Source organism: Myxine glutinosa, chromosome 8, assembly GCF_964187855.1.
Source record: "Myxine glutinosa chromosome 8, kmMyxGlut1.1, whole genome shotgun sequence".
Classification (NCBI taxonomy): domain Eukaryota; kingdom Metazoa; phylum Chordata; class Myxini; order Myxiniformes; family Myxinidae; genus Myxine; species Myxine glutinosa.
In genome coordinates this window covers 102,930,524-102,954,735 of record NC_136268.1, presented here as the reverse complement: position 1 = coordinate 102,954,735, position 24,212 = coordinate 102,930,524, and the positions used below count along the sequence as shown (strand labels likewise).

General features: G+C 45.8%; 1 protein-coding gene across 2 annotated transcripts in view; it reads right to left on the bottom strand.

The window, feature by feature from the left end:
* Positions 1 to 17,207, bottom strand: part of LOC137432797 (cytochrome P450 2J5-like) — a 44,368-nt gene extending 27,161 nt beyond the window's left edge. For both annotated transcript variants that reach the window (XM_068125007.2, XM_068125008.2), the window contains exons 1-3: positions 16,684 to 17,207; positions 7,846 to 8,008; positions 7,005 to 7,154 (exon numbers count right to left, since the gene is read on the bottom strand). In XM_068125007.2, coding sequence (XP_067981108.2) covers positions 7,005 to 7,154; positions 7,846 to 8,008; positions 16,684 to 16,869 — 499 coding nt within the window. In that variant the 5' untranslated portion in view covers positions 16,870 to 17,207. The remainder of the gene's footprint in view (positions 1 to 7,004; positions 7,155 to 7,845; positions 8,009 to 16,683) is intronic.
* Positions 17,208 to 24,212: the final 7,005 nt, after the last annotated feature.

The following is a 24,212-nucleotide window of genomic DNA, read 5'->3' as shown; positions in this document are numbered from 1 at the left end:
AACATCCGGGGCCTTCGCTCAAACCTGACTGATCTCTCCATACAGGTTGCTTCTGACAATCCAGACTTGATCTGCTTAACAGAGACTTTCCTCCTTCAAGATGTCTCTGATTCCTTAATATCTCTTCCTGGTTACTCCCTCCTCCGGTATGATAGACCTGAGCCTCGGCCTGGTGGTGGGGTGGCTATCTTTGTCAAAAACTCTCTTCCTCACTCTCCTTGCACTGCTCTCTTTCCTCCTCACCCGCAGGAGTACCTCTGGTTACGGCTTCCTCTCCGCTCCCACCTTTTGTTCATATGTGTTCTGTACCGTCCCCCAAACAGTGATGACTCCATCTACATTTCAATGTCTGACAACATGGACCAACTTCTATCCACTCATCCCAACTCTCTCTTCCTCATATGTGGTGACTTCAACTGTCATCATGCCACCTGGTTGGGTGTGGGTTCCTCTCTCACTAGTCATGGCACCTCAGCAAAGGACTTCTGTGACTCACTGGGATTGACACAATCTGTCAATTTCCCGACCCGGATCTCAGCCAATGGAGTATCTTCTCTTCTAGACTTGGTTATGACAAACTTCCCTGCTAATGTCTGCTGCTCTTCTTCTGCTCCAATCGGTTCTTCTGATCATGTGCTTGTCAAAGTGGACATCTCTCTGGCCATTCTCAGAGAGCCTCCTCAGCATCGACGAGTCTGGCATTTCACTCAGGCCGACTGGGACGGTCTTCAAGCAGCCATCAATCGTCTGGATTGGTCTCCCATCTCCACTGCCTCTGACATCAATTCTTCCTGGGAATTCTTCCAAAGCAAACTGATCTCTCTCATGCACAGATTTATCCCATCTCGCCTTCAATTGTCTTACCCTTCCTCCCGTCCATGGTACACTGAATCTTGTGGTGAGGCTGTTGCCCTGAAACAACTTGCCTTTGCCTCTTGGAAGGCTAATCCAACTGAAGGAAATCTCAGTTCCTTCCACCAAGCTCGGAACAAGTGTGTGTCTACCCTCAGGAGTGCCAGGAAGCACTATCTCTCCTCACTCAAGAATGAACTCTCAAACCTGTCTCCTTCCTCCAAATCCTGGTGGCATCTGGTCAAATCCGTTTCTGGTGTTTGTTCCCCCTCCATCCCCTCCCTTACCTCAAATGGCCACACAGTTGACATCGCACGTGACAAAGCCGAATGCCTCAACTCTGTGTTCGCCTCGAAATCCTTAGTCCCAAACCCATCTCTCTCTGTTCCCACCTTTCCCAGTCGAACCCAAATGCTCCTGGACTCTGTGTCCTTCTCTCCTGACAAGGTGGAGGAGTTTTTGTCAAACCTCGACTCTGATTCTGCAACTGGACCAGACGGCATCAGCCCACGGGTCCTAAAATCCTGCTCTGCCGCTCTATCTCACCCTCTCTCTGTTCTTTTCACCCTATCTTTTGCTCAAGGTCATCTGCCAGCATCCTGGAAATCAGCTAACATTACCGCTTTACACAAAAAAGGTGCAAAAACAGATCCTTGCAACTACAGACCAATCAGCCTGCTCCCAATTATCAGCAAAGTCATGGAATCCATCATTGCTTCGGATATGAAATCTTTCCTCTTCTCCAATGGCTTGATCTCTGATCATCAATTTGGTTTCAGACCAGGTCACTCTACTCTGGACATGCTGCTTCTGCTGTCTCAACAATGGATGGAGGTCCTGAATGCCAAACAGGAAATCAGAGCTGTCTCCCTTGACATATCAAGGGCTTTTGATACGGTCTGGCACCCAGCTCTGCTCACCAAACTCTCCTCCTATGGTATCCATGGAAATCTCCATGCATGGCTTGCGGACTTCCTCTCTGGTCGTAGTCAACGTGTGGCCCTGAATGGATTTCTCTCATCTCCCCTTCCTGTTCAGGCTGGAGTTCCCCAAGGAAGTGTGCTGGGCCCTGTGCTTTTTCTGGTCTTTATCAATGATGTCTCTGACTCTCTGGAAAATCCTCTCTATCTCTTTGCTGATGACTCCACTCTCTGCCGCTCCATTCCTCTTCCCTCAGATAGGCAGTCTGCAGCCTCCTCACTCTCTGAAGACCTGGACAAAATCACAGACTGGTCAAACAAGTGGAACATGTCTTTCAATCCTGCCAAATCTCACTCTCTTACTATGTCTCTCCGGAAAGATCGTCTGGACAACCCTCCCATCTACTTTCTCAACAATCCTCTCCAAGAAGTTCTGTCACTCAAGCTTTTGGGTCTCACTATCTGCCATGATCTTTCTTGGGAAAACCACATTTCCAAGCTGGCCTCCAAAGCCAGTCGCCGACTGGGCATCCTCCGTCGTGCGAAGTCCTTCCTCGGCACACCTGAGCTCCTCACCACATACAAGGCTTTCATCCGCAGCTCAATGGAATACTGTTCTCCCCTATGGGCTGGTGCTCCTGCCTCACACCTGGCTCGGCTTCACGCTGTTGAATCCAAAGCTTTCAAAATCATTGGAATCTCCCGCGATGAAGCTATCTCTGAGGGCCTTTCACTCACTCACCGCAGGCAGGTAGGTGGTCTTTCTGTCTTCTACCGACTCCTCTCCGGCCTTGCTCCCCCAGCTCTCTCCGTGCTCTGTCCCCCAAATATTCCTACAGGTCGCACAAGATCTGCCAGCAACCCTCTGATGGTTAAACTGCCGAAATCTCGGCTCTCTGCTCACCTTCACTCTTTCATTCCTCTTTTCTCCCGCCTGTGGAACAAACTCCCACACTCCCTTCAATCCGTCTCCTCCCTCCAGGTCTTTAAAACAGCTGTTCACCACCATCTCTTATCTTCCCCCATCCATAACCTTGATCTTTTCTACCCCCACTAATTCACCCCAGATCCACCTTGTTTGAAATTCCAACTTATTTCCTGGAAATCCTGGCAGTGTCCATGTGTTTGTACCTCTCCCACCCCCCCCCCCCTTCACATGCCTCCCCCCCTTCACATGCCTCCCCCCTTCACATGCCTCCCCCCCAAGGCCCTCTCCCTCCCACAGATCTCTCGATGTCTCCATGTCTCTCGGTCCCTGCTCTCAAATGTTGTGTTTGTGTCCTTCCCCCTCTCTCCCCATCTTGTCTACCGCTCCCGATGTTATTTGTTTTATGTGTCTGTTTGTCTTTCTGTGTGATTAATTTTCGCTCTTTCACGAGCCTCGATCTTGTATACAAAAAAAAAAAAAAAAAAAAAATTCAATTTTGGTTCAGGTCCGAATCCAGATCTGACCTATTTGTAGGATACAGAAGATAAACTGTTCAGCCTGGCGGACGTATACTCTCTGGACTCTACCGAGTACCGTTCAAGTTACTTTTGTCATGTACTCCTCCATTCTTATATCTAAAATATAAAATAATTTAACAATTCGAGTTTTTTGTTACCAAATTGCTCATTCAAGGTAATAAGCTGAACTGATACCCTGAGGTATCTTAGCCACTGAATTGAAAATATATAGAACGCTCATACTCCGTGAAAAGTGAAGCCGCCGTGTCGCCATCTTGGTCAGCACGACTCGACCAACTCGCTTCGCGGATCTCGTTTGTTTTGAACGTGTCCCAGATTTTAAAAGCCAGACAACTGTTAAAATGCCATTTTGTGCGGCAATAAACTGCTCCAATCGGTTACGGAAGCGTTGTGGAAAGACGTTTCACAGCTGTTTCAAAGACGTTTAATTCATAGTCCATAGTGCTATGGAAGTACATAAAGTAGTTTGGGTTTTGGCCATTTGGGCCTACTTAATAAAGTTGATTACATTTCATCACTTTAGTTTGAATTATTTGGATACGTAATAAAAGGACAGCTAAATTCATGTTTTCAATTTTGACCAAAAACAAATCATCTATCTATAATTCCAGCAATCTCTGTGTGTCTGTCTGTGTGTCTGTGTGTCTGTGTGTTTGTCTGTGACCGCTGTTTCTCGACAACCACGGGTCCGATATACTTGAAACTTGCCAGGTATATTGCTGGGGACCCGAGGATGTGCCTTTTCAAGGTTTCATATTAATCGGACAATTACTTACCGAGCTATGTCCAAAAAACGCTTCAACCAATCAGAGAGCAGCGAGCTATCACGTGTGCCGAACCGTTAATGCAATGCAAGCGTTAATGCGTTAATGCAAGGCTTTTCTTTTTTTCCCTCTTCTCTTTCTACTTTTCCTTGCGATTAAATTGCAAACAGCCAAAATACGTTGGCGCTAATTGAATAATTGGCCATTAACACTAAAATAATCGTAACTGCGATATGCCAACTTCCGGACAGTGCAGCCTTCCATGTTGTTGTTGTTTGCAGCAGCTGTTTGCAGCAAGGCAAGGCTTTTCTTTTTTTCCCTCTTCTCTTTCTACTTTTCCTTGCGATTAAATTGCAAAAAGCCAAAATACGTTGGCGATAATTGAATAAATGGGCATTAATAGATAGATAGATAGATATGCGATATGCGAACTTCCGGACAGTGTGCGCGTTACGAGCTGACCGCCATTACGGTACGTAATTCGATTTCTTATGCGCATTATTTCTCCCAATTCAGTCAGAGCGAAGGGCGGAAGCGAAGAGCGTTGTTATTTTTTGTTTACGGGCGTACGGGCGGGGTAGAGCGTACGGGTAGCGTTTTTTTTTTTTTTTGGCAAGGAACGGGCACCCACGTACGGGCAATGCCCTAGTCTATCTATAATTCCAGTAATCTCTGTGTGTTTGTATGTGTGTATGTGTGTGTGTATGTTTGTCTGTGACCGCTGTTTCTCGACAACCACGGGTCCGATATACTTGCAACTTGCCAGGTATATTGCTGGGGACCCGAGGATGTGCCTTTTCAAGGTTTGAAATTAATCGGACAAGTAGTTACCGAGCTATGGCGATTTCTTTACCAAACACCGCAAGCCGTTCGCTTTGGACCAAACCATTGCATGTAAATAGAGGGGGGGGGTTCTGTGGTCGTTGCGAATGGACCAAACCATTCATGTAAATAGAGGGGGGGGGGGTTCTGTGGTCGTTACTGCCACGTGGTTTCAAAGTTTTTTTTTGTTGTTGTTGTTTGCACGCATGTTTTTTTGCACCCACGTACGGGCACGCCCTAGGATGTTTACACACACACACCCCCCTACACAAATTTTTTTTTTTTTTTTTTTTGGCAAGGAACGGGCACCCACCCACGTACGGGCACGTCCTAGCTTATATATAGTACGGGCATGCCCTAGTCTATCTATAATTCCAGTAATCTCTGTGTGTATGTTTGTATGTTTGTATGTATGTATGTATGTATGTTTGTCTGTGACCGCTGTTTCTCGACAACTACCGGTCCGATATACTTTAAACTTGCCAGGTATATTGCTGGGGACCCGAGGATGTGCCTTTTCAAGGTTTCATATTAATCGGACAAGTAGTTACCGAGCTATGGCGATTTCTTTACCAAACTCCGCAAGCCGTTCGCTTTGGACCAAACCATTTCATGTAAATAGAGGGGGGGGATTGTCACCGTACTCGCAAGCCGTTCGCTTTGGACCAAACCATTTCATGTAAATAGAGGGGGGGGAATGTCACCGTACTCGCAAGCCGTTCGCTTTGGACCAAACCATTTCATGTAAATAGAGGGGGGGGGATTGTCACCGTACTCGCAAGCCGTTCGCTTTGGACCAAACCATTGCATGTAAATAGAGGGGGGGGATATACTTTTAGATATATATATAGTACGGGCATGCCCTAGTCTATCTATAATTCCAGTAATCTCTGTGTGTATGTTTGTATGTTTGTATGTTTGTATGTATGTATGTATGTATGTTTGTCTGTGACCGCTGTTTCTCGACAACTACCGGTCCGATATACTTGAAACTTGCCAGGTATATTGCTGGGGACCCGAGGATGTGCCTTTTCAAGGTTTCATATTAATCGGACAAGTAGTTACCGAGCTATGGCGATTTAGCCGTTCGCCGTTCGCTTTGGCGTTGCGAATGGACCAAACCATTTCATGTAAATAGAGGGGGGGGGGGGGGGGTTCTGTGGTCGTTGCGAATGGACCAAACCATTTCATGTAAATAGAGGGGGGGATTGTCACTGTACTCGCAAGCCGTTCGCCGTTCGCTTTGGCGTTGCGAATGGACCAAAACATTTCATGAACCAAACCATTTCATGTAAATAGAGGGGGGGGGGGATTGTCACCGTACTCGCACCCACGTACCCACGTACCCACGTACGGGCATTGCACCCACGTACGGGCATGCCCTAGTTGTGAAATAATTCGGACAGACTCTTCGCAAGTTTCATGAAAATGTCCCGAGTTCTTCACGCTCCCAAATTAACAATATTTGTTGTCGAAATTTTTTTTGTGAAAAGGAAAGGACAAAGGAAAGTGTTGTAGTAACTGTGATAGGTTTCCTATTGAAAAACGATCGCACAAAAGGTGAAAAAACGCAATCGCTTTTCGCTCTGAATTACGTGCAAACGCATGACGGAAATGACCATCGCCCAGCATCGAGTGCCAACCAAGATGGCGCCCGGTAGCTACATCTCCACCTGTGTGGTGTGAATGGCAATGGTCCAACCAACCACCTTTAGAGGCCATTTCCCCCCGCAGAGCAGGGGTTGACCTTTTTGGGGCACCGCGGTCCCCTTTTTGAAGCGATGTTTTTTAGCCGGATGCCCTTCCTGCCGCCAACCCTGTTGGTCGCCTCTTGCGACACACAGGGAATTACCAGTGACCTGGTACTCAATTTGCCGACCTCGGAAGGACGACGGGCTGAGTCAACCACACTGGCCCAGATGAGAAAGAAAATAAATAAATGATTAATAATGAAAATAATTAAATAGTAATCGTAAAATATTTAAATAATTAATCAATTGGCTGATAGAATACCTAAACCACCACAGTTCCATCAGAATCTGTAACTTTAGAAAAATTAAGTCCAACCAATGTCCAAATGACGAATGGTCATTCTATATATTTTCCAGTTCAGTGATCTTAGCTCTTCCACGAGCCTCGACTATATATACAAAAGCCTGTTTGATTAGGCCCTCTTCACCGTCATAGCCGTCCATTTCTTGGATAAGTTGCGCTGTTTCATGACATGTACTCCACTCAAACATCGACCCTCCTCCTTTATCCTTCCTCAGGACCAGCTCTGCCAAGCGGCGTTGTGCACACCACTTTGCACCATTGGCCAACACGATACCTGCATCGGGTACACAACCCTCAATGCTTTTCAATTCCTCTCATGCCATCATTTGTACAATAAAAAGACAAAAACAAAATGGTGGTATTCCAAAATTAAACCAGAATCGATTGATGAGAAAGGAAATTAAAGAGGACAATAACTAAATAATGAAGCGGGTAAACAAAGAGAAGGGGAAGCAATGGAAGAAAGAAAAAGAAAACGACTGGGATTCTTCTTCTCTCTTCTTCTTCTTCTTCTTCTTCTTCCTCTTTCATATGCAGCGCAAGGCTGCGGAGTAGCATCATTGGCTGAGGGATTGGTTGTACCGCTGATGCAATGCCCTCTGATGGTTAGGGCAGGAATTTGGAATTTGTTCATGGTGCATAAGTCACTTGCTCTTTTTGAAGAAAACTGTGGAGTCTTTAACGTCCACCATCTAATGTTGGCAGACGGTACACACGTTTAACGTCCATGCGAGGGACGGCGCACACATCGATGAATCGCCCTGTCCGTGAAACACCAGGATGATACTTTATAGACGAGTAGGGATGCAAACCCAGGATAGGCAATATTTAGAGATGAGTGTGCGTACCTGTCGGCCATCCTGCCAGGCCTGGGCCTTGGCTAATAATGGCGATGAAAAATGGAATAGAGGAAAGGAACAATGAAAGGATATGTTAAAGAGGAGATAATTTAAGACGAGAGACACCTGAGTTTCTCATGAGTGCAGAATAGAGCGGCCGGGATGGTCGTGCGGAAAATTCCTCTCCACGCTTCACCAACGCTTCCAACACCACATCGTAACCGCAGAGGAGCACAACATGCAGGCGTCCGAACCACAGTGTGTACACAGGTCCAAATCGCTCTGCGAGCTGCACACACACAAGGAACCATTGACAGCATATCCTTAAAGATCGGTTTTTATCATCGTCTCATAATGACTCGGATACGCACAACGATACACGATGGACTTTGATGCAGGAAGAGGCCATTCGGTCCACCGTGCCTGTGCTTCATCCACATCCCATGAATTCAACGCATCATTTTATTATTAACTTATCTGCAATTGGAAATCCAGATAAGGTATTATCATCTTGCATCATCCATCCGTCGACTTCTCCGGCCAAACCGCTGGGCTGTTCCGGTTGAAATTTGGCAGCAACATTCCGCTCCTGACTGGTAACGGGGATTGCAAAGTTCATTGTGGTCACTTGTCTTTAAATAGGTCAAAATGGCGGACTTAGTAAATTCCTTAAAAATCATCTTCTCCAGACCCACCAGTCAGAATGCTACCACAACTGGATTGCAACATTAGGCCAGGGTAGGGATGTTAGATCATGGAGGTCATGCCAACCACGTGACCGGAAATGTGTCAAAATGGTGGACTTTGTAACTTTTTGGGAAAAACGTGTAAATTCCTTCAAACTTCTTCTTCACCAGGCCCACCAGTCAGAATGCTACCAAATTTGGGTTACAGCGTTAGGCCAAGGCCCAGATAAGCTACAGTTCCAGTGGTCCTATTTTTATTCGATTTTGCAAGTATGTTGGTTGGTCTTGTGTGTAATTCTGTCTGTGTCTGTCTGTCTGTTTGTCTGTCTGTCTGTCAATCGCCTTCAGGTCACAATTTTAAAGTGATCTTCATGAAACTTAACCAGATTGTATAGTTGGTCATAAGGAAGAAGCCTATTGATTTTGAGGTCAAAGGTCATCTTGAGGTCAAATTTCTAAAATTGCTATTTTTTATCTGAATGACTTGAAACTTGCACAGCATTTGCATATTGAGCCACTAAATTGGGAAACCAACTCTTTTTGAGGTCAAAGGTCAACTCAAGGTCAAACTTCTGAAATCATCAATTTATTCCTGAAAAATTGTCACTTTTAATCCGATTGACCCGAGCTTTGATTAGGATCGTCAATTTCAATCTTAATGAAATGGACAATTTGATGTATCCATGGCAACTTTTTTGGGGGGGAGAGGTATATTTTCCAAGTATCATGCTCTGCACGACATCTTCTTGTTATTATTACCCTCGCAAGAGGAGAGGGTGTTGCATTTGAGTGCATTTGTCTCTGTTTGTCTGTCTGTTTGTCCACACAGAATAAATATGATTTTCTCTGCAACCGTTGGTCCGATTGACAAGAAATTTTCACCATGGGTGCAACTCCACCTGTATAATTTATTTAATGATAATTATGACGTTATAGGTCACGTGTTATGGACGCCATCTTGGAAAAACCGAAAATTTTTGCACCTCTATATCTCTGAAAGTGCTGCACAGACAAAATTGAGACATGGCTCATTGTAAAGAACTCTTCCTGGGAAATAACATATGTTAATGAGGATGTCATATGTCATAGGTGCCTCCATTATACGTCATAATTCGACAATCACAAAACTTCATCCGATCAAGATGAAATTTCTTGTGCGTCATCTAGGGATAAAGTGGTGGAGAAAAAAAAATGATGATGTAATCGGTCACGTGCTTCGGCCGCCACCTTGGAAAAACCAAATAATTTTGCACCTCTATTTTCTCCGAAAGCACTGCATAGAAAAAAATTAAGAAATGGCTCATTGTAAAGAACTCTTCATGGGGAATAACATATGTTAATGATAATGTCATCGGTGCCTCCATTATGACGTCATAATTCGACAAGAACAAAACTTCATCCAATCAAAATGAAATTTGTTGAGCTTCGACAAACTCGAATCAAGTACACGAATTCGACAAGTATATAAATCACGTGGTTCGGCCGCCATATTTGTTTCAACACATAAGCCTTAAAATACCACGAAAACACCGACTGGTGAGGGTCTGCAATCTCTGATTGCTCTTTCTTGTTATTATCTGTAATATTAACTAAATCTTTAGCATTTATCCAATTTCATTGAAGGGGTGGGGCAGGGTGAGTTAGAGAAGGAGTGGGGAAAGCGAACAGTGGGGCAGGCACAGGGTGGGAAAGAATGAATAGCGTTGGTGAGGAATGAACAAACACCAATAGTGCAATCATCTTTCGATGAAAGCCTCTCACGTACATCACAATATCCCATCCACACCTAAGCTACCTAGTAATACTGCCAACGTCCATGTACTCCTTTCAGCAGTCTTGTCTGTATTTGAATCCCAACCCGACTATAGGCTGTCGGATTGGTGATTAGCAGGACGGGTGTTGCATTTCAAAGTTTCTCATCCCATGGATGGACCTTATTATCATATGGGTGTGCCATCTACTCACATTAGTTGTGGGACTGTAGTGAATTTGGTACATCTGCTATGCGAAGTCTTACTAGATCTTAAATGAGTGCTTGTTAAAACATATCTCTTGGTTAAGGGTTATATCTGTTCATCTTGCTCTTAGCCTTTGTTTTGTAATCCCATTCCTTTGGTAGTCTTGCCCGAAGGGGGTGCGAGATTATTATAACGTCTGTGTGTGTGTGTGTGTGTGTGTGTGTGTGTGTGTGTGTGTGTGTGTGTGTGTGTGTGTGTGTGTGTGTGTGTGTGTGTGTGTGTGTGTGTGTGTGTGTGTGTGTGTGTGTGTATCCTCATCCATATATTTTCGCTTTAAAAACTGTTTCTCTGGAACTGCTTATCCTATCGATGCAAAACGTTAAATATAGGAGGGACTCTTATTGCTTGCTCTGATGTCATAGATCACATGGTAAACCATACTTACATGGTACCCTTACACAACATGCAAAATTTTGTTGGATTTGGTTCAGTGTTTTTTTTCGTTTTTGATGCATACATAAACAAACAAAAAAACAAATAAACAAATTAATAAACTTCTGTCGGAAATCTTTTTAAAGTATTATTTTAAAAACGTATCGTTGGAAAGCTCATAATCTATTTCCTTTGTAGGAAAGCTAATGATCCATTTACTTTGAACAAAAATTATTGTCCGTTTAGTTTCAAAAATGCCCGTTAAAAGCCCGTAGTTCTGTGAGGATGAGGAAGAAGAAGCAAAATTGGGAGCTTCATGTAGCGTTTCCAACGGTAACAGTTTTATTATCTTACAACAGCAAGAAGCCTTTAGAACTGAAACGGCACTCATAGCAGAGTCGCACATCACCCGTTCATTCTGAACAAAAACCGTTAACTTAAGCATCGTTAACAGATCACGCTACTATTATTAGCGCTGAGGAAGCGCCTCTAGCGAATGACTTCCAGCCAGTGTAACGCGAATTCCTGTCACAGGAATTCTGAGATCATATAAGTGTGACGTGGCAGTTCCTGATTGGTTCGTGTTGGGGAACCCCTTCTCGCTGCCGACGTGACGTAAATTCGCGCACGCGCACTGGTGAAGCGCGAGATTCGGCCCAAGGTTCTTATTATTATTTTATTATTATTTTTGTATACAAGATCGAGGCTCGAACCATGATCGAGGCTCGAAATTCCATGCCCGAACCTCAGCGCAATCCAAGAGGATTCACTTGTTGTCTATATACCCGACTACCCGTAACATCCATGCACCCTATTATGCCACATAGTTTATTGGCATAGGTTAGGAACATCATTCTTACTATAATTCACCAAATGTCTGTCTGTCTGTCTGTCTGTCTGTCCCCAGGTACCGCAAAAACGGCTGAACCAATCGCAACGATATTTTGGGTGGGTAATTCTTGGACCCCCTGGAGCAAAATAGGCTATATTGTTTTTCCAATTTCAGCTTTGGTCTCCAGCATTTTCAGGTTTGGACTCCCGCATAACGTTATTTCCCTGGGTACCGCACAAACGGCTGCAACGATCGCAACCTGACGAATGGAAACACACAGTTAAAAATAATTACCTCGGACAAAGACCATTTATAAGGACATGGGTTGAATCCCTGCTTGAGAGAATGCCACCTCCTCTCCGCCATCACGGCCGTCTCTCCAACTCACAATCCCATGAGATATGCGGAAAGGACGACCCAAAACCAATTATCTTCTTTTTGATTCATATATAAACATCATTAAAAGTAAATAATGACCTCGGCCAGTTCAAACGACGTGAGTTTAATCTCTACATGAGAGAATTCCACATAGCTATTTGGGCAGTGTATAAGCTAACAGATCGCTGTCTCCATCGATCTTTCCAAGGCCGTAACACCTATTGGCTCAAAATCCTTTTAACTGTTGACTTGGTAGTTTTTACAATGAAGGAAACATTAACAATGTTGTTCAAAGTTTATTTTTTATATTAATGCTATTTAATTTGTGATTGGAGTTATGTTGTTTGGAATGAAAAAAGAGATATCGAGTTCAAGTGAATGACGACATGCCGTGATGGGTTCTACTTTCTAAACGTGAAATTCGCGGATCGCCAAATGCAGATTCGCCACAGTCCCACGATCGATGTTCTATACGTGAACGTACCCGTTTGTTTGCGAACGGGTACGTTTTTCATGGAAGCCCTTCACGAACTTGCTCTCCATGTCTGACGTGCGACTGAAGGTGCTACAGGAATGTGGAATTCATTGGTTTCAGGCTTTAGCATTCGCCGTTTCTGCATTGTCTGTTTGCTTCTGGCCTCCCACGCATGCATAGCACGGGTATCTCACTAGTACATTTAATTCTCCAATCAAATCGGGTCATATATCATATATATGAAGTTTCGAATTTTGCGGATAAATATTTCAATTTAGCCAATTGTGTCTGGAATACCACTTCAATGATGATATCATTGTTCTCAGCTTATATACCTTATGGGGAGTTGATGACATATGCCGTTTCAATATTTTCTTTGAGAGGTTTCAGAGAAAATTATGTGCAATTTTTTTCTTTAATCCAATATGACTGCCACACCATGTGACTAATGACATCACATGCAATATCATATTCTCCATGGGGAGTCCCTCCTATGTTTAAAGTTTCTCATTGATCGGAGAAGCGGTTGCAGAGAAACCCATTTTTAAAGCGGAAATATATTGTGGCGGACACAGACACAGACACAGACACACACACACACACACACACACACACACACACACACACACACACACACACACACACACACACACCACTCGACACTTTAGAGCTTTAGACACTTTGGCCTCCTTTGGACCATTCCACCTTTTAAATATTTGGACTACTTTCGACCCTTAGACCCTCTACACCCCTTTAGGGCCAAAACCAGACGATGTGGTGTAATGGTTAGACTTAGAGCATCCGCTCCGAGTCTGGGAGGTCAATGGTTTAAAGCCGGCCGAGGCATTCCAAAGACATTAAAAATGGCATGTGCTGCTTCCTTGCTTGATGCTCAACATTTAAAAGGACAGAGCACGGACAATCTCTATTGGTTGGCATCCATGAGAGGAGGAAATTCCTCCTGAGGAAATGTCCTGCTGAGTGTGTTGAGAAAGGCAGCACCATTGTTGTGACGTCGCTGGTACCCAGAGTATCCCGGGAAGTGACAAGACTTCCTCCAAGCTCAGTGGCTGCGTTAAGTGTTCGTCTCATCGGTATGTCCATGTGTGTGTGAGCGGCAGCTCCATTACGAGCCTTAGACGTTGTATTTAAAAAAGAAAGAAAGGGGTTCAAGGGTTCTTTCACTGGACAAAAACTAATGGAATGTTTTTCATCAATTCAGGACCGCTGAGATTTTCATCTATACAGATAGACCTTCCTTCTAGAGCAGTGTTTCTCAGCCGGGTTTACCAGACGACCCACCCGTCCTGGTATTTGGTCGTCACTATCCCATGTTATTCCCTGCAAGGGTTGAAAAACAAAAGACAGGAATGGTGATTTTGAAAAAAACAAACATTTTACTGGCAAAATACTGAGTTTATTCACGTGTGGTTTTTTTTTTTAACCGAGGTGGGTAAAATTGGGCTGGGCCAATTAGTGCCAACCCTGACTTCCCGGAATAACAAAAAGCCTGGAATCTGGGCCATATTTATTTCCTTTTTGCACACAACATGTCAATTTGGGGACTGGTCTTACTCAACGAACATCGTAACTTGCTCTTGACATCGATCGGCGTGTTTCTGGCTTTAGGTTTGATCACTACTAAGCTTGAGGATGCAAGTTCACATCGGTGAGTCGTTGGGAACATCACCAGGACTTGTTTAACTACTTAGCGCAGACACAGACAGCTCGTGACCCACATGGTAACCCACTCACGGACGACCCCCTTGGTGGTCATGACCCGTGCAGTTTGAGAAACACTGTTCTAGAGCAAGGCCGTTCTCAAAAGCCTTTGCCTATAACCCCACAGATGGAGTTGCCCAAGTGGAGGAGCCGCCAACACACCATGCATTAATTCCTCTCTTTGTTCTTGTTGGTGCAAGTTGTGACTTCGGAATGTGCATAACGAGCAGAAGGAAACCTGCTTTTCTGCTTATTGGTATTTCATTTTGCTAGTCTCGTCCCGAAGGGGTTGTGAGACTGTTGTAATGCCTCCGTCCGTTGTCTGTCTGTCTATCTGTCTGTCTGTGTGTGTCCCTGTCTATATATTTTCGCTTTCACTTTTTTTTTCTGTAACTGCTTGTCCAATCGATGCAAAACTTTAAACATAGGAGGGACTCCCCATGGAGAATATTTTATTGACAATTCTGACGACATAGGTCACATTGTATGCTGGTCATATTGAATTAAAGGAAAAAAATTGGACAACTTCTCTGAAACCGCTCAACAACAAAAAATTGAAACTTGGCATAAGTCATCAACTCCCCATGGGGTATATAGTTTAATAACGATTATGTCATCGATGAAGTGGTATTCCAGCTGTTATTGGTTGGATGAAATCCTTATCTGAAAAATCTGAAACTTAATGTATCTGATCTACAATGTGATGTGTGACGAATTAAATTTATGACATCATTAGTCCCGTGGTCTGGTGGCCATATTGGATTGGAAATAAAAACGTAAAAATAACCTCTCCACAACCGCTTGAAAGATCGATGCGAAACTTCATGTGTATGATCAACTAGCTATGGTGAATATAGTTTGAATTGTTTTTCATATTCATCTTCATTGATACAATTTAGCCTTAATGTGCACAAAGTGGTCGTTAAATATCCTAATAATCAATCTAATTTCAATGAAGCTACGGATAATGGCAATTTATATGACGTAATAGGGTGCATGGATGATACGGGTATGCAGGCCATAATAGTAGCGTGTTTTCCCGAATTTTTTTCAGAATGAGCACGTGAGGCGAGACTATGAGCTCTATGAGTGCTGTTCTCGTTACTCCTTTGCACAAACATGCTTATCTTATAATACTTTGACGTCGCATCAGAAAAATATTTTTCATTATTTTGTGCTGTAGGCTTTCGAGGAGACTTGCTGTGGAAAAACGCTTGAATTGAGACGACGTAACAAAAATGTGCAGATGAGGCTGCGGAGCACGTGGGCTGCAGGGGTTGTGGAGGTAATATGGATGCACACTGTTTAGCTACAGAAAATGCAACTTAGCTTTTTGTTTGTGATCCAGTTAACCAAGTTTGACATTTTATGGGATTATTTTTCTGACAAGAGCGCATTTTTCCAATTGTAAAATGTTCTTGAAGAAAAAGTACGAGTGATGTCAAAAAGTTATTTCAACGTAGAACTCACAATAGTCCAAGAAACACTAAGTTTTGTTTATTTTTCAATACGTAAGTAGTGTCAACATACAAAAATACACCAGCGCATACACACACACACACAGTCACTCAAAACCACACTCGAGAGCATGCACAAACATGGTTGAACATGTTTCATGTGCACAGACACAGAAACACAGTTGCACACACAGACATAGTTATACGCGCAGCTTCACTTACAGTGTCATATGCAAACAGTCATACTATCAACCATTGGTGTACACAATCACCTGATCCGAGCGCACTAACCCATAGCTCTGCCATGTAAATATCACACACACACACACACACACACACACACACACACACACACACACACACACACACACACACACACACACACAAACAAACACATACACACACAAACACACACACAGACATACACACATACACAAACAGACAGACAAACCCACACAAACCCACACACACAAACACACACACATACACAAACACACACATACACACACACATGCATGCACAAACACACACATACACAAACACACACAAACCCACACACACACACACACATACACAAACACACACAAACAGACAAACACACACACAAACAAACACACACAGACATACACAAACAGACAAATTCACACAGCCATACACAAACACATCCACACACACACACAAACACACACACACACACATACACACACACACACACACACACACACACACACACACACACATACACAAACACACACATACACACACACATGCATGCATGCACAAACACACACATACACAAACACACACATGCATGCACAAACACACATACACAAACACACACACACATGCATGCACAAACATACACATATACACACACACACACACACACACACACACCATTTTGCTCCAAGTTCCAGATCCACATGTGAGAACAACCACCACACGCAAAGAGACGTAACTGCATACAAACGGCCATATTGTGTGTGTTTACGAATCAATAACTCGAGAGCTATCGATCAGATACCTGCATGAATGCTTCATGTCTCTGACCCCCACGCACGGCCAGAAGATTACCGAGCACAGGTAAAGGACGAGGACCTGGAGGCTCAGGTGCGGGTCTCTGGTTGTGGGACCGAATAACTCCCAGCAGCTTCCTCACCGACAGCACCATCAGCACCACCAGCACCAACACATGGAGCGCACTCAGCATATTCGTCTTTTTCTACTTCGATTCTGAATTCTTAACTTTGCTTATTGGAAGCAATCTGTTCAGTCTTCGCACCGTTTGCGTTCCTCTGTTTGTGTTGTGGGATCACTCAGCAACCGCAATCATACAGCAGTCTATGTAAACTGTAAAGGAAGGTCACGCAGACGAAATGGATGCGAGACAGACAGCGATCGCGGGTCTTGGTTCTGGCACGAGGCAGAGAGCACGAAAAGAACGGGCTATAGGGTGGGAGGAAGGGACGAGGTGGGGTGGCATGCAGGATGCTGTGGAATGAGGGAGTGCTCGAAATATCCAATACACCCCGACCCCATTATATACAGGGTGAATCAAAAGTAGGTGCCCGCGCCCGATTTCTGTTTTTTCGGCTGTCAGATTCCTTCTGGGATGTCATGTTGTTAATAATTGTCTTGCAGATTATTAATTTTCTTAATTTATTTATTTTTGTTTTTTGTTTTGCAGGTTATTGCTGAGAGTTTGGAAAGTTACTGAATTTGCACCAAATTGAACCATGAATTACCTTTCAATAATCCTGCATGCCAACGCATCCTGTTGGCATCCTGCATGCCAATGCATTGCGGCCGTGAAACATTACCACAAATGTAATGAACAACCAACGATGGCGGCACGCCGTTTGGCACAGGAATTCGATATTAACCCACCCCAGGGAAGAAACATACGATTGATTGTCGAGAAATCTGAAGCAACAGGGTCGGTAGCCACTGCAAAGAAGTCCGGTCGTCCGAAAACGGCAACGAATGTAGCTAAGGCTGAAGAAGCCATCAGGAGACTGGAACAAAGTCCGCAAAAGTCAACTCGCCATTTATCTGCAGAGTTGGAAGTGAGCCAATCAAGTGTTATCCATATCTTTCACCAGAAAAACTGGAAATCTTACGTTCCACGCTTACTGCATGCCCTACATGATGGAGATGACGACTGCCGTCTTCAATTTTGCGAAGAGTTCTTAGCTAAACTTGACGAAGAGGACACAATGCTAGACAACATCTGGTGGTCAGATGAGGCATGTTTTAAGCTTAACGGCACAATTAACAGACACAATTGTGTCTACTGGGCTGCGGAGAACCCAAGAGTGACAGTTGAGAAGGAGGTAAATTTACCTGGCGTGACAGTTTGGGAAGCCATATCTCCATTAGGGATAATTGGACCCTTTTTCTTTGAGGGATCTGTCACTGCAGAAATTTACCTGGATATGCTGCAAACCTTCTTTTGGCCCAGGGTACAAGATCAGGACTGTTATTTCCAGCAAGATGGAGCTCCACCTCATTGTGGACGTCATGTTCGTCAGTGGCTTGATGAAAACTTTCCCGGAAAGTGGATCGGCCGCCGCGGTCCGATCGAGTGGCCGGCACGCTCCCCAGACCTTACACCTCCAGATTTATTTCTTTGGGGGCTCATGAAAGACCTTGTTTATCGTGAAAAGCCTCGTACCATTCAGGAATTGAAGGCTCAAGTCACTGCAAAGTTTGAGGAAATTGATATCGAACTCTGCAAGCGTGTGTGCCACTCTGTGCCTGCTCAGCTGCAATTGTGCATCGATCACGAGGGAGGGCACTTTGAAAATTGCAAGTAAAACAGCTTGGTACACTTCCGTAATAATTTTCCCCCGAATAAATGGTTAGATAAACATGTCATTCATTTATTTCTACCTTCTTGTACACTGTAATACAAATGGCAAAGAAACAATCAACTGACAGAAATATATATATATATATATAAACAGAAATTGGGCGCTACTTTTGACTCACCCTGTATATATTGTTGTGGATATGAGGATTGTGTTTTTTTTATTGCTTTATTCTGGACCCTCCTGCCTCCAGTCTGTGTATAAAGGTCAAAGGTCGTTCCGTAGTTATTTCATAAGCACCCACGTAGCCAATAATAGATTTCCCCCTTGTTGACAGTTATTTCCTTATTCTGTGTAGTAGGCTAAGGATTTGTTTTCCATTAATTGACACTCCATTGCACCGAATTCAAATAGATAGATCCCCTTTCATTTTCAATTAATAAAACCGCATTTGCTGCAGCTGTGGGTTGTTTTCACCGCGACTCCATAAGCCACGAGGTAGGCTTGGAGAAGAAGGGGGAGGAGCTGCCGAATCCTGGGCGTGCCCGCCCATCGTCATCAAGGGTGGAGCCAGAGGGCCGTGCCGACCAATCAGGGCCGAGGCGAGCTCACCGATGGGCGTGTTCTAGCGGCCGGCGGCTTGATTTGCCCGCGGCGTTATAAAAAGCACGCGCGGAAGCCGTTGACAGAAGCGCGGGGGAAGCCTTTGACACAAGTGCGCGAGGAGTGATGAAAAGGAGTCCTGAGAAAGCACACGACGTCCCCACGGCAGCAGTTTGAACCACCGGAGCTTGAACCACAGCAGCCTGAACCACCGGAGCTTGAACCACAGCAGCTTTGAACCATCGCAGCTTTGACCGCCGCAGCTTGAGCGTTGACGGCAGGTTGCTGTTGAGGAAGGGTGGCGGCTGCTCCCTCCCGGCCATCCTCTGGTCCGAGCTGAACCTTCCTCCTGGTCCAGCCAATCGTTCCTGCCTCCATTCCCCATTCGTGTGAGTCCGTCTTTGTTTGTTCTGTCCTGGGTTAAGTAAGACTGCATAGGTAAGCTAAGTTTCACTGTGTCCTTCTGGTCCATCCCTCTGTCTGTCTTTATTTTATTATCCTTCCTTCTCCTTGGTTTCTTTGGTCCTGTAAATAGTAATAAATTATATTCGTATTTCAAACCCTCTTTGTCGTCTTCTTCTTCACATCCGTGTTGCCTTTGTCTTTTCCCCATTGAATATCTGTGGCACGATTTGGCCCACGTTTAAGGAATCAGGTCTTAGTCATTGTAAAAACAGTTCGGGCCGCGGCGCCATCCGCTCGGCAAATGAACATCTTATCCGCGGTCCGTAACAATATACTAGCAGAAGTACCCGGCGTTGCCGGGTGGGGGAGGCGGGGGAGGAACGGGAAGGGGAGGGGAATGGGGTGGAGGGAAGGAGATGAGGAGGAGGAGGAGGAGGAGGGGAGGAGGAGGAGGAGGAGGAGGAGGAGGTGAGGAGGAGGAGGAGGGGAGGGGGAGGAAGAGGGGAGGGGGAAGGAGGAGGAGGGGAGGGGGAGGAGGAGGAGGCGGAGGAGGGGAGGGGGGAAGACGGGAGGGGGGAGGAGGAGAGGGGGGAGGCGGGGGAGGAGGGGGAGGAGGGGAGGAGGTGAGGAGGAGTAGGAGAGGAGGATGTGGAGGATGGGAGGGGGGAGGAGGAGGAGAAAGGGAGGGGGGAAGGGGAGCAGTCAGAAGTGGAAGCTCCTTCATGGAGAATTTATATCTTAAAGGGGAGGGGAGGGGGAAAAGGGTGGGGAGAGGAGGAAGAGGAGCAGTCAGAAGTGGAAGCTCTTTTACAGAGAATTTCTCTCTTAAAGGGGAGGGGAGGAAGAGGAGGGGATGGGGAGAAGGGGAGGGGGGAGAAGGAGTGGAGGGGGGAGTGGAGGGGGGAAGGGAGGGGGGAAGGGGAGGGGGGAATGGCAGATTGAGTACCGGATTGAGTACCATGTGGTACTCAATCGAGCAGATTGAGTACCAAGTGGTCCATGCAGTTTAGGTAGTGGAACCCGATTCGAGCGGTTCTATTCGTACCACGCTTAGCCAATGAGGAAACCACAGGAACGATTGAAAGGAAAAAGGAAGAACACAGGTTTAATTATTCCCACATGTATATACAGTGATCAGGACGCAGAGACACAGAGCAGCACTTAGTCAGTCTTATATTATCCCCCGGACACGGGCCCGTCACACTCACACAGGGAATTGCAGATGGATGGATGTTCCAGCCAGACGCATCGACGTGGTCGTCCAGGAACGGCCCCGTCCAGCTCTCCACGGTCCCAGAACGTCCCGCGAAGATGGCAGCAAGTGGTGGAAGGAACCTCGTAGCGCGTCTCCCGAACAAAGGCAGCCGATGAGGTGTGACGGCAAATGCGGGACTCTCAGTGCAGCTGGCGATTACACAGCCGTTCTCACTCGCGCGACTTAATGCACTGTATATGGATGGGCCTCCAACTCAACCGAGCATCGCTTTATAATAGCACGTATTTCGGTTTATTCGCGGCTTTCTTCACCCGCGTATCTCTCACAGTTATTGGACGCTCTCACTCCTGCTCGTCAACGATTCCTCTGGGTTGGTCAGTGCGCGCGAGTTCTCCCTGGGCAGCAGTTCTCTCGGGGGCAAGTTATTTTGCTGCAAGTCCTCTCGGGGGCTTTGCGCAACGGGTTATATTGATGCGCCCCCGAACCTTCTCGAACCCCCTCGAAGCGTCTTACCATGTCCTGTGATGCAGTGCTGCCGCCACCACCTCTGAGCCCTGATTGGCGGCTCATGCTTACCGTCAGCGCCTCTGCCGGCTCCTCATTCGGCTCCGCCCCGACCCTCCTAGGCCTGCCTTGTGCTAATTCGCCCAAAATGAACCGAAGTTAGCGCAAAGGGGCATGAGGCTAGGGAGGCTGGAAAGTCGGTAGAAGTAGGGCCTATTCTCCTGACTCTACTCAACGCAGAACTAAAATAGGAAAAGGACTAAGCTCACAAATACTAAGAAATAACTACACTATCGTGAGGCTACATGTTGCTTGTGTGACTAACTATGAGGGGGAAATTTTAACCTTTATTATACTCGCTGTACAAACTCAAAACCGCAACATTACCCCTCTCCCTCGTCAGACTCGTCCCCGAGTCGAACCTACAAAAATTGAAACGATCGGTTTTGAGAAAGATCTGGGACTAACTTTTACTGCTACATGTGACATATAGATGTGGTTCCCCCTACCATTTACTCTAACCCGTGGGTGCGACAGTTTTAAAACACTAAATATGTCCCACCTACTGCGTTGAGTAGCTACTCTAACAGAATCACGTCCACAATTAACCGAATTGCGGAATTGTTTTCAAACTAAACATAGCGCCGGTGGGCAGCATTTTTATATACAAGCACAAAACCTACTCTTATTTACAGTTCTATGACCCAGGACCTGTCCTTTTTGGAAAGAAGATTGGAGGGGAAAGAAAGCACAGCAAAGCACAAAAACACATTCAAAAGTCACATTTTTGCTCCTCGCTTCTTGCATCTTGCATCTTCTGTGTGCACATATCAAACCGGCAAGCCCCCGGACCGGCATACAGGCCATTCCTGCTCTTCAGGGCAAAATTAACATACAGTTCTTCTCGTCCCTAGCACACAATACTAAAGATACACAAAAACTGGAATACTGCTGGAATACTGGAATACTCAATGGAATACTGCTCTCCCCTCTGGGCTGGTGCTCCTGCCTCACACCTAGCTCGTCTTCACGCTGTTGAAACCAAAGCGTTCAGAATCATTGGAATCTCCCGCGATGAAGCTAACTCCAACGGCCTTTCACTCACTCACAGCAGGCAGGTTGGTGGTCTTTCCATCTTCTACCGACTCCTCTCTGGCCTTGCCCTCCCAGCTCTCTCTGGGCTCTGTCCCCCAAATATTCCTACAGGTCGCACAAGATCTGCCTGCAACCCTCTTATGGTTAAACTGCCAAAATCAAGACTCTCTGCTCACCTTCACTCCTTCATTCCTCTTTTCTCCCGCCTCTGGAACAAACTCCCTCACTCTCTTCAATCCCACTCCACCCTCCAGGTCTTTAAAACAGCTGTTCACCACCATCTCTTATCTTCCCCCATCCAAAACCTTGATCTGTTCCACCCCCACTAATTTCACCCCAATCCACTTCTTTGAAATACCAACTTCTGTCCTGGAAGTCCTTGGTGTCCTTGTGTTTTATACTTCTCCCACCCCACCCCCCCTTCCCACGCCTCCTCCCCCCAAGCCCTCTCCCTCCCACACATCTCCCTGCTCTCAAATGTTATGTTTGTGTGCTTCCCCTTCTCTCCCCATCTTGTCTTCCGCTCCCTCTTTTTATATATTTTATTTGTCTGGTTGATTTGTTTGTGAAATAAATGTTAGCTCTTTCACGAGCCTCGATTCAGTATACAAAAAAACAAAAAAACAAACAAAAAAAAACGGTGTTTATTTATTTGCCAGCAGGGCCAACCCTATGTGGTCAGACTGCGTGACATTGATACCACTCAAACAAGTGGTCCGAAGATGCAAGGTGAATTTGCAGCAAAGTGCTGCACAGGTGAGGTGTAAGGCCACAAAACTTGTGGTCCATAAGTGTATGTAATGTGCAGCAAAGTGTTTGTGGCAGCAAAGTGCTGCACAGGTGCAACAAAGTTATAACCAAAGGATACGGCAGCAAAGTGCCACTCAGTTCAGCTGCACAAATGTAACAAAGTGCAGCAGGGATGCTGCACAGTTCGATGGTGCTGCACAGTTCCACCTCCACAATGGTCCTGGGGTGGGGGGAGAGACAAAGCACGACCAGCAAAGCGGAAAGGGCACAAAGGTACACAGCAATACAAGGTAATGCAGCGTGAGGGGCGCAGAGGAGCGAGCAGAGCAAGCTCGTCCCTAACCGTTCATACCCCCCAACGTCAGCTTACATTACCCTAGCCCTTCCTGGTATTTAGAAATTCAAATTCGACTTTACATCTTGTCTCCCATATCCCCCTCTAATCCAAATTCGTCTCCCAATCCCTCCCAGGAAGGAAGGAATGGAACAAACTTAATGTCCCATTACGTCATGATGCGTCTTACTCACTCAAATCAGTTCTCTTGGCCTTGGTGCAGAGCTTCGTCCTCCTTGGTGAATGGATATGGATGGCGCGAAGGGGACTTCTCTTCCTAACTACACTACTGACACTTACTTTTACACTACCCGGGGTCATGCCCTGCCAATCGGCCATCTTTAAACTATGTGGTTCTAAAAACCGAATCCCCATTGACCACTCTGCGGTGCCCTACGAATTTGGATCTCATTCCCCAATTTTTCATACTGTGCCCTTGCACAATTTCGGGGCTGGGTCATGTGGCTCCACTAGCATATCCAACTACCTACGCACCTCCGCCACTTAAGTCGCCACCCGAGCTTACCTGCTCCTGCGACTACCTAAACTGGGGAAGGCCCCTCCTGGCTCTTTACCCCTCTGATTCCCTCCTTGGCATTGGGCAACCCGGGTCCTTCCCTTGGATCCTCGGGCCCCACTGAACAACTCACAACTACTCTAACTGGCTCCCAGAGCCCACCTGCGGCCTCACCTGGCCGACAAACTACCAGTGGCGGAGTGCTCCAATAACCATATGCACCAATTAAGCCACACGCCCAGCCATTCACTGACTCATGCACCCAACCAAAGCACTACCTTGCCACTACCCGCACCACAGGTGTCAATATCCCTACAAA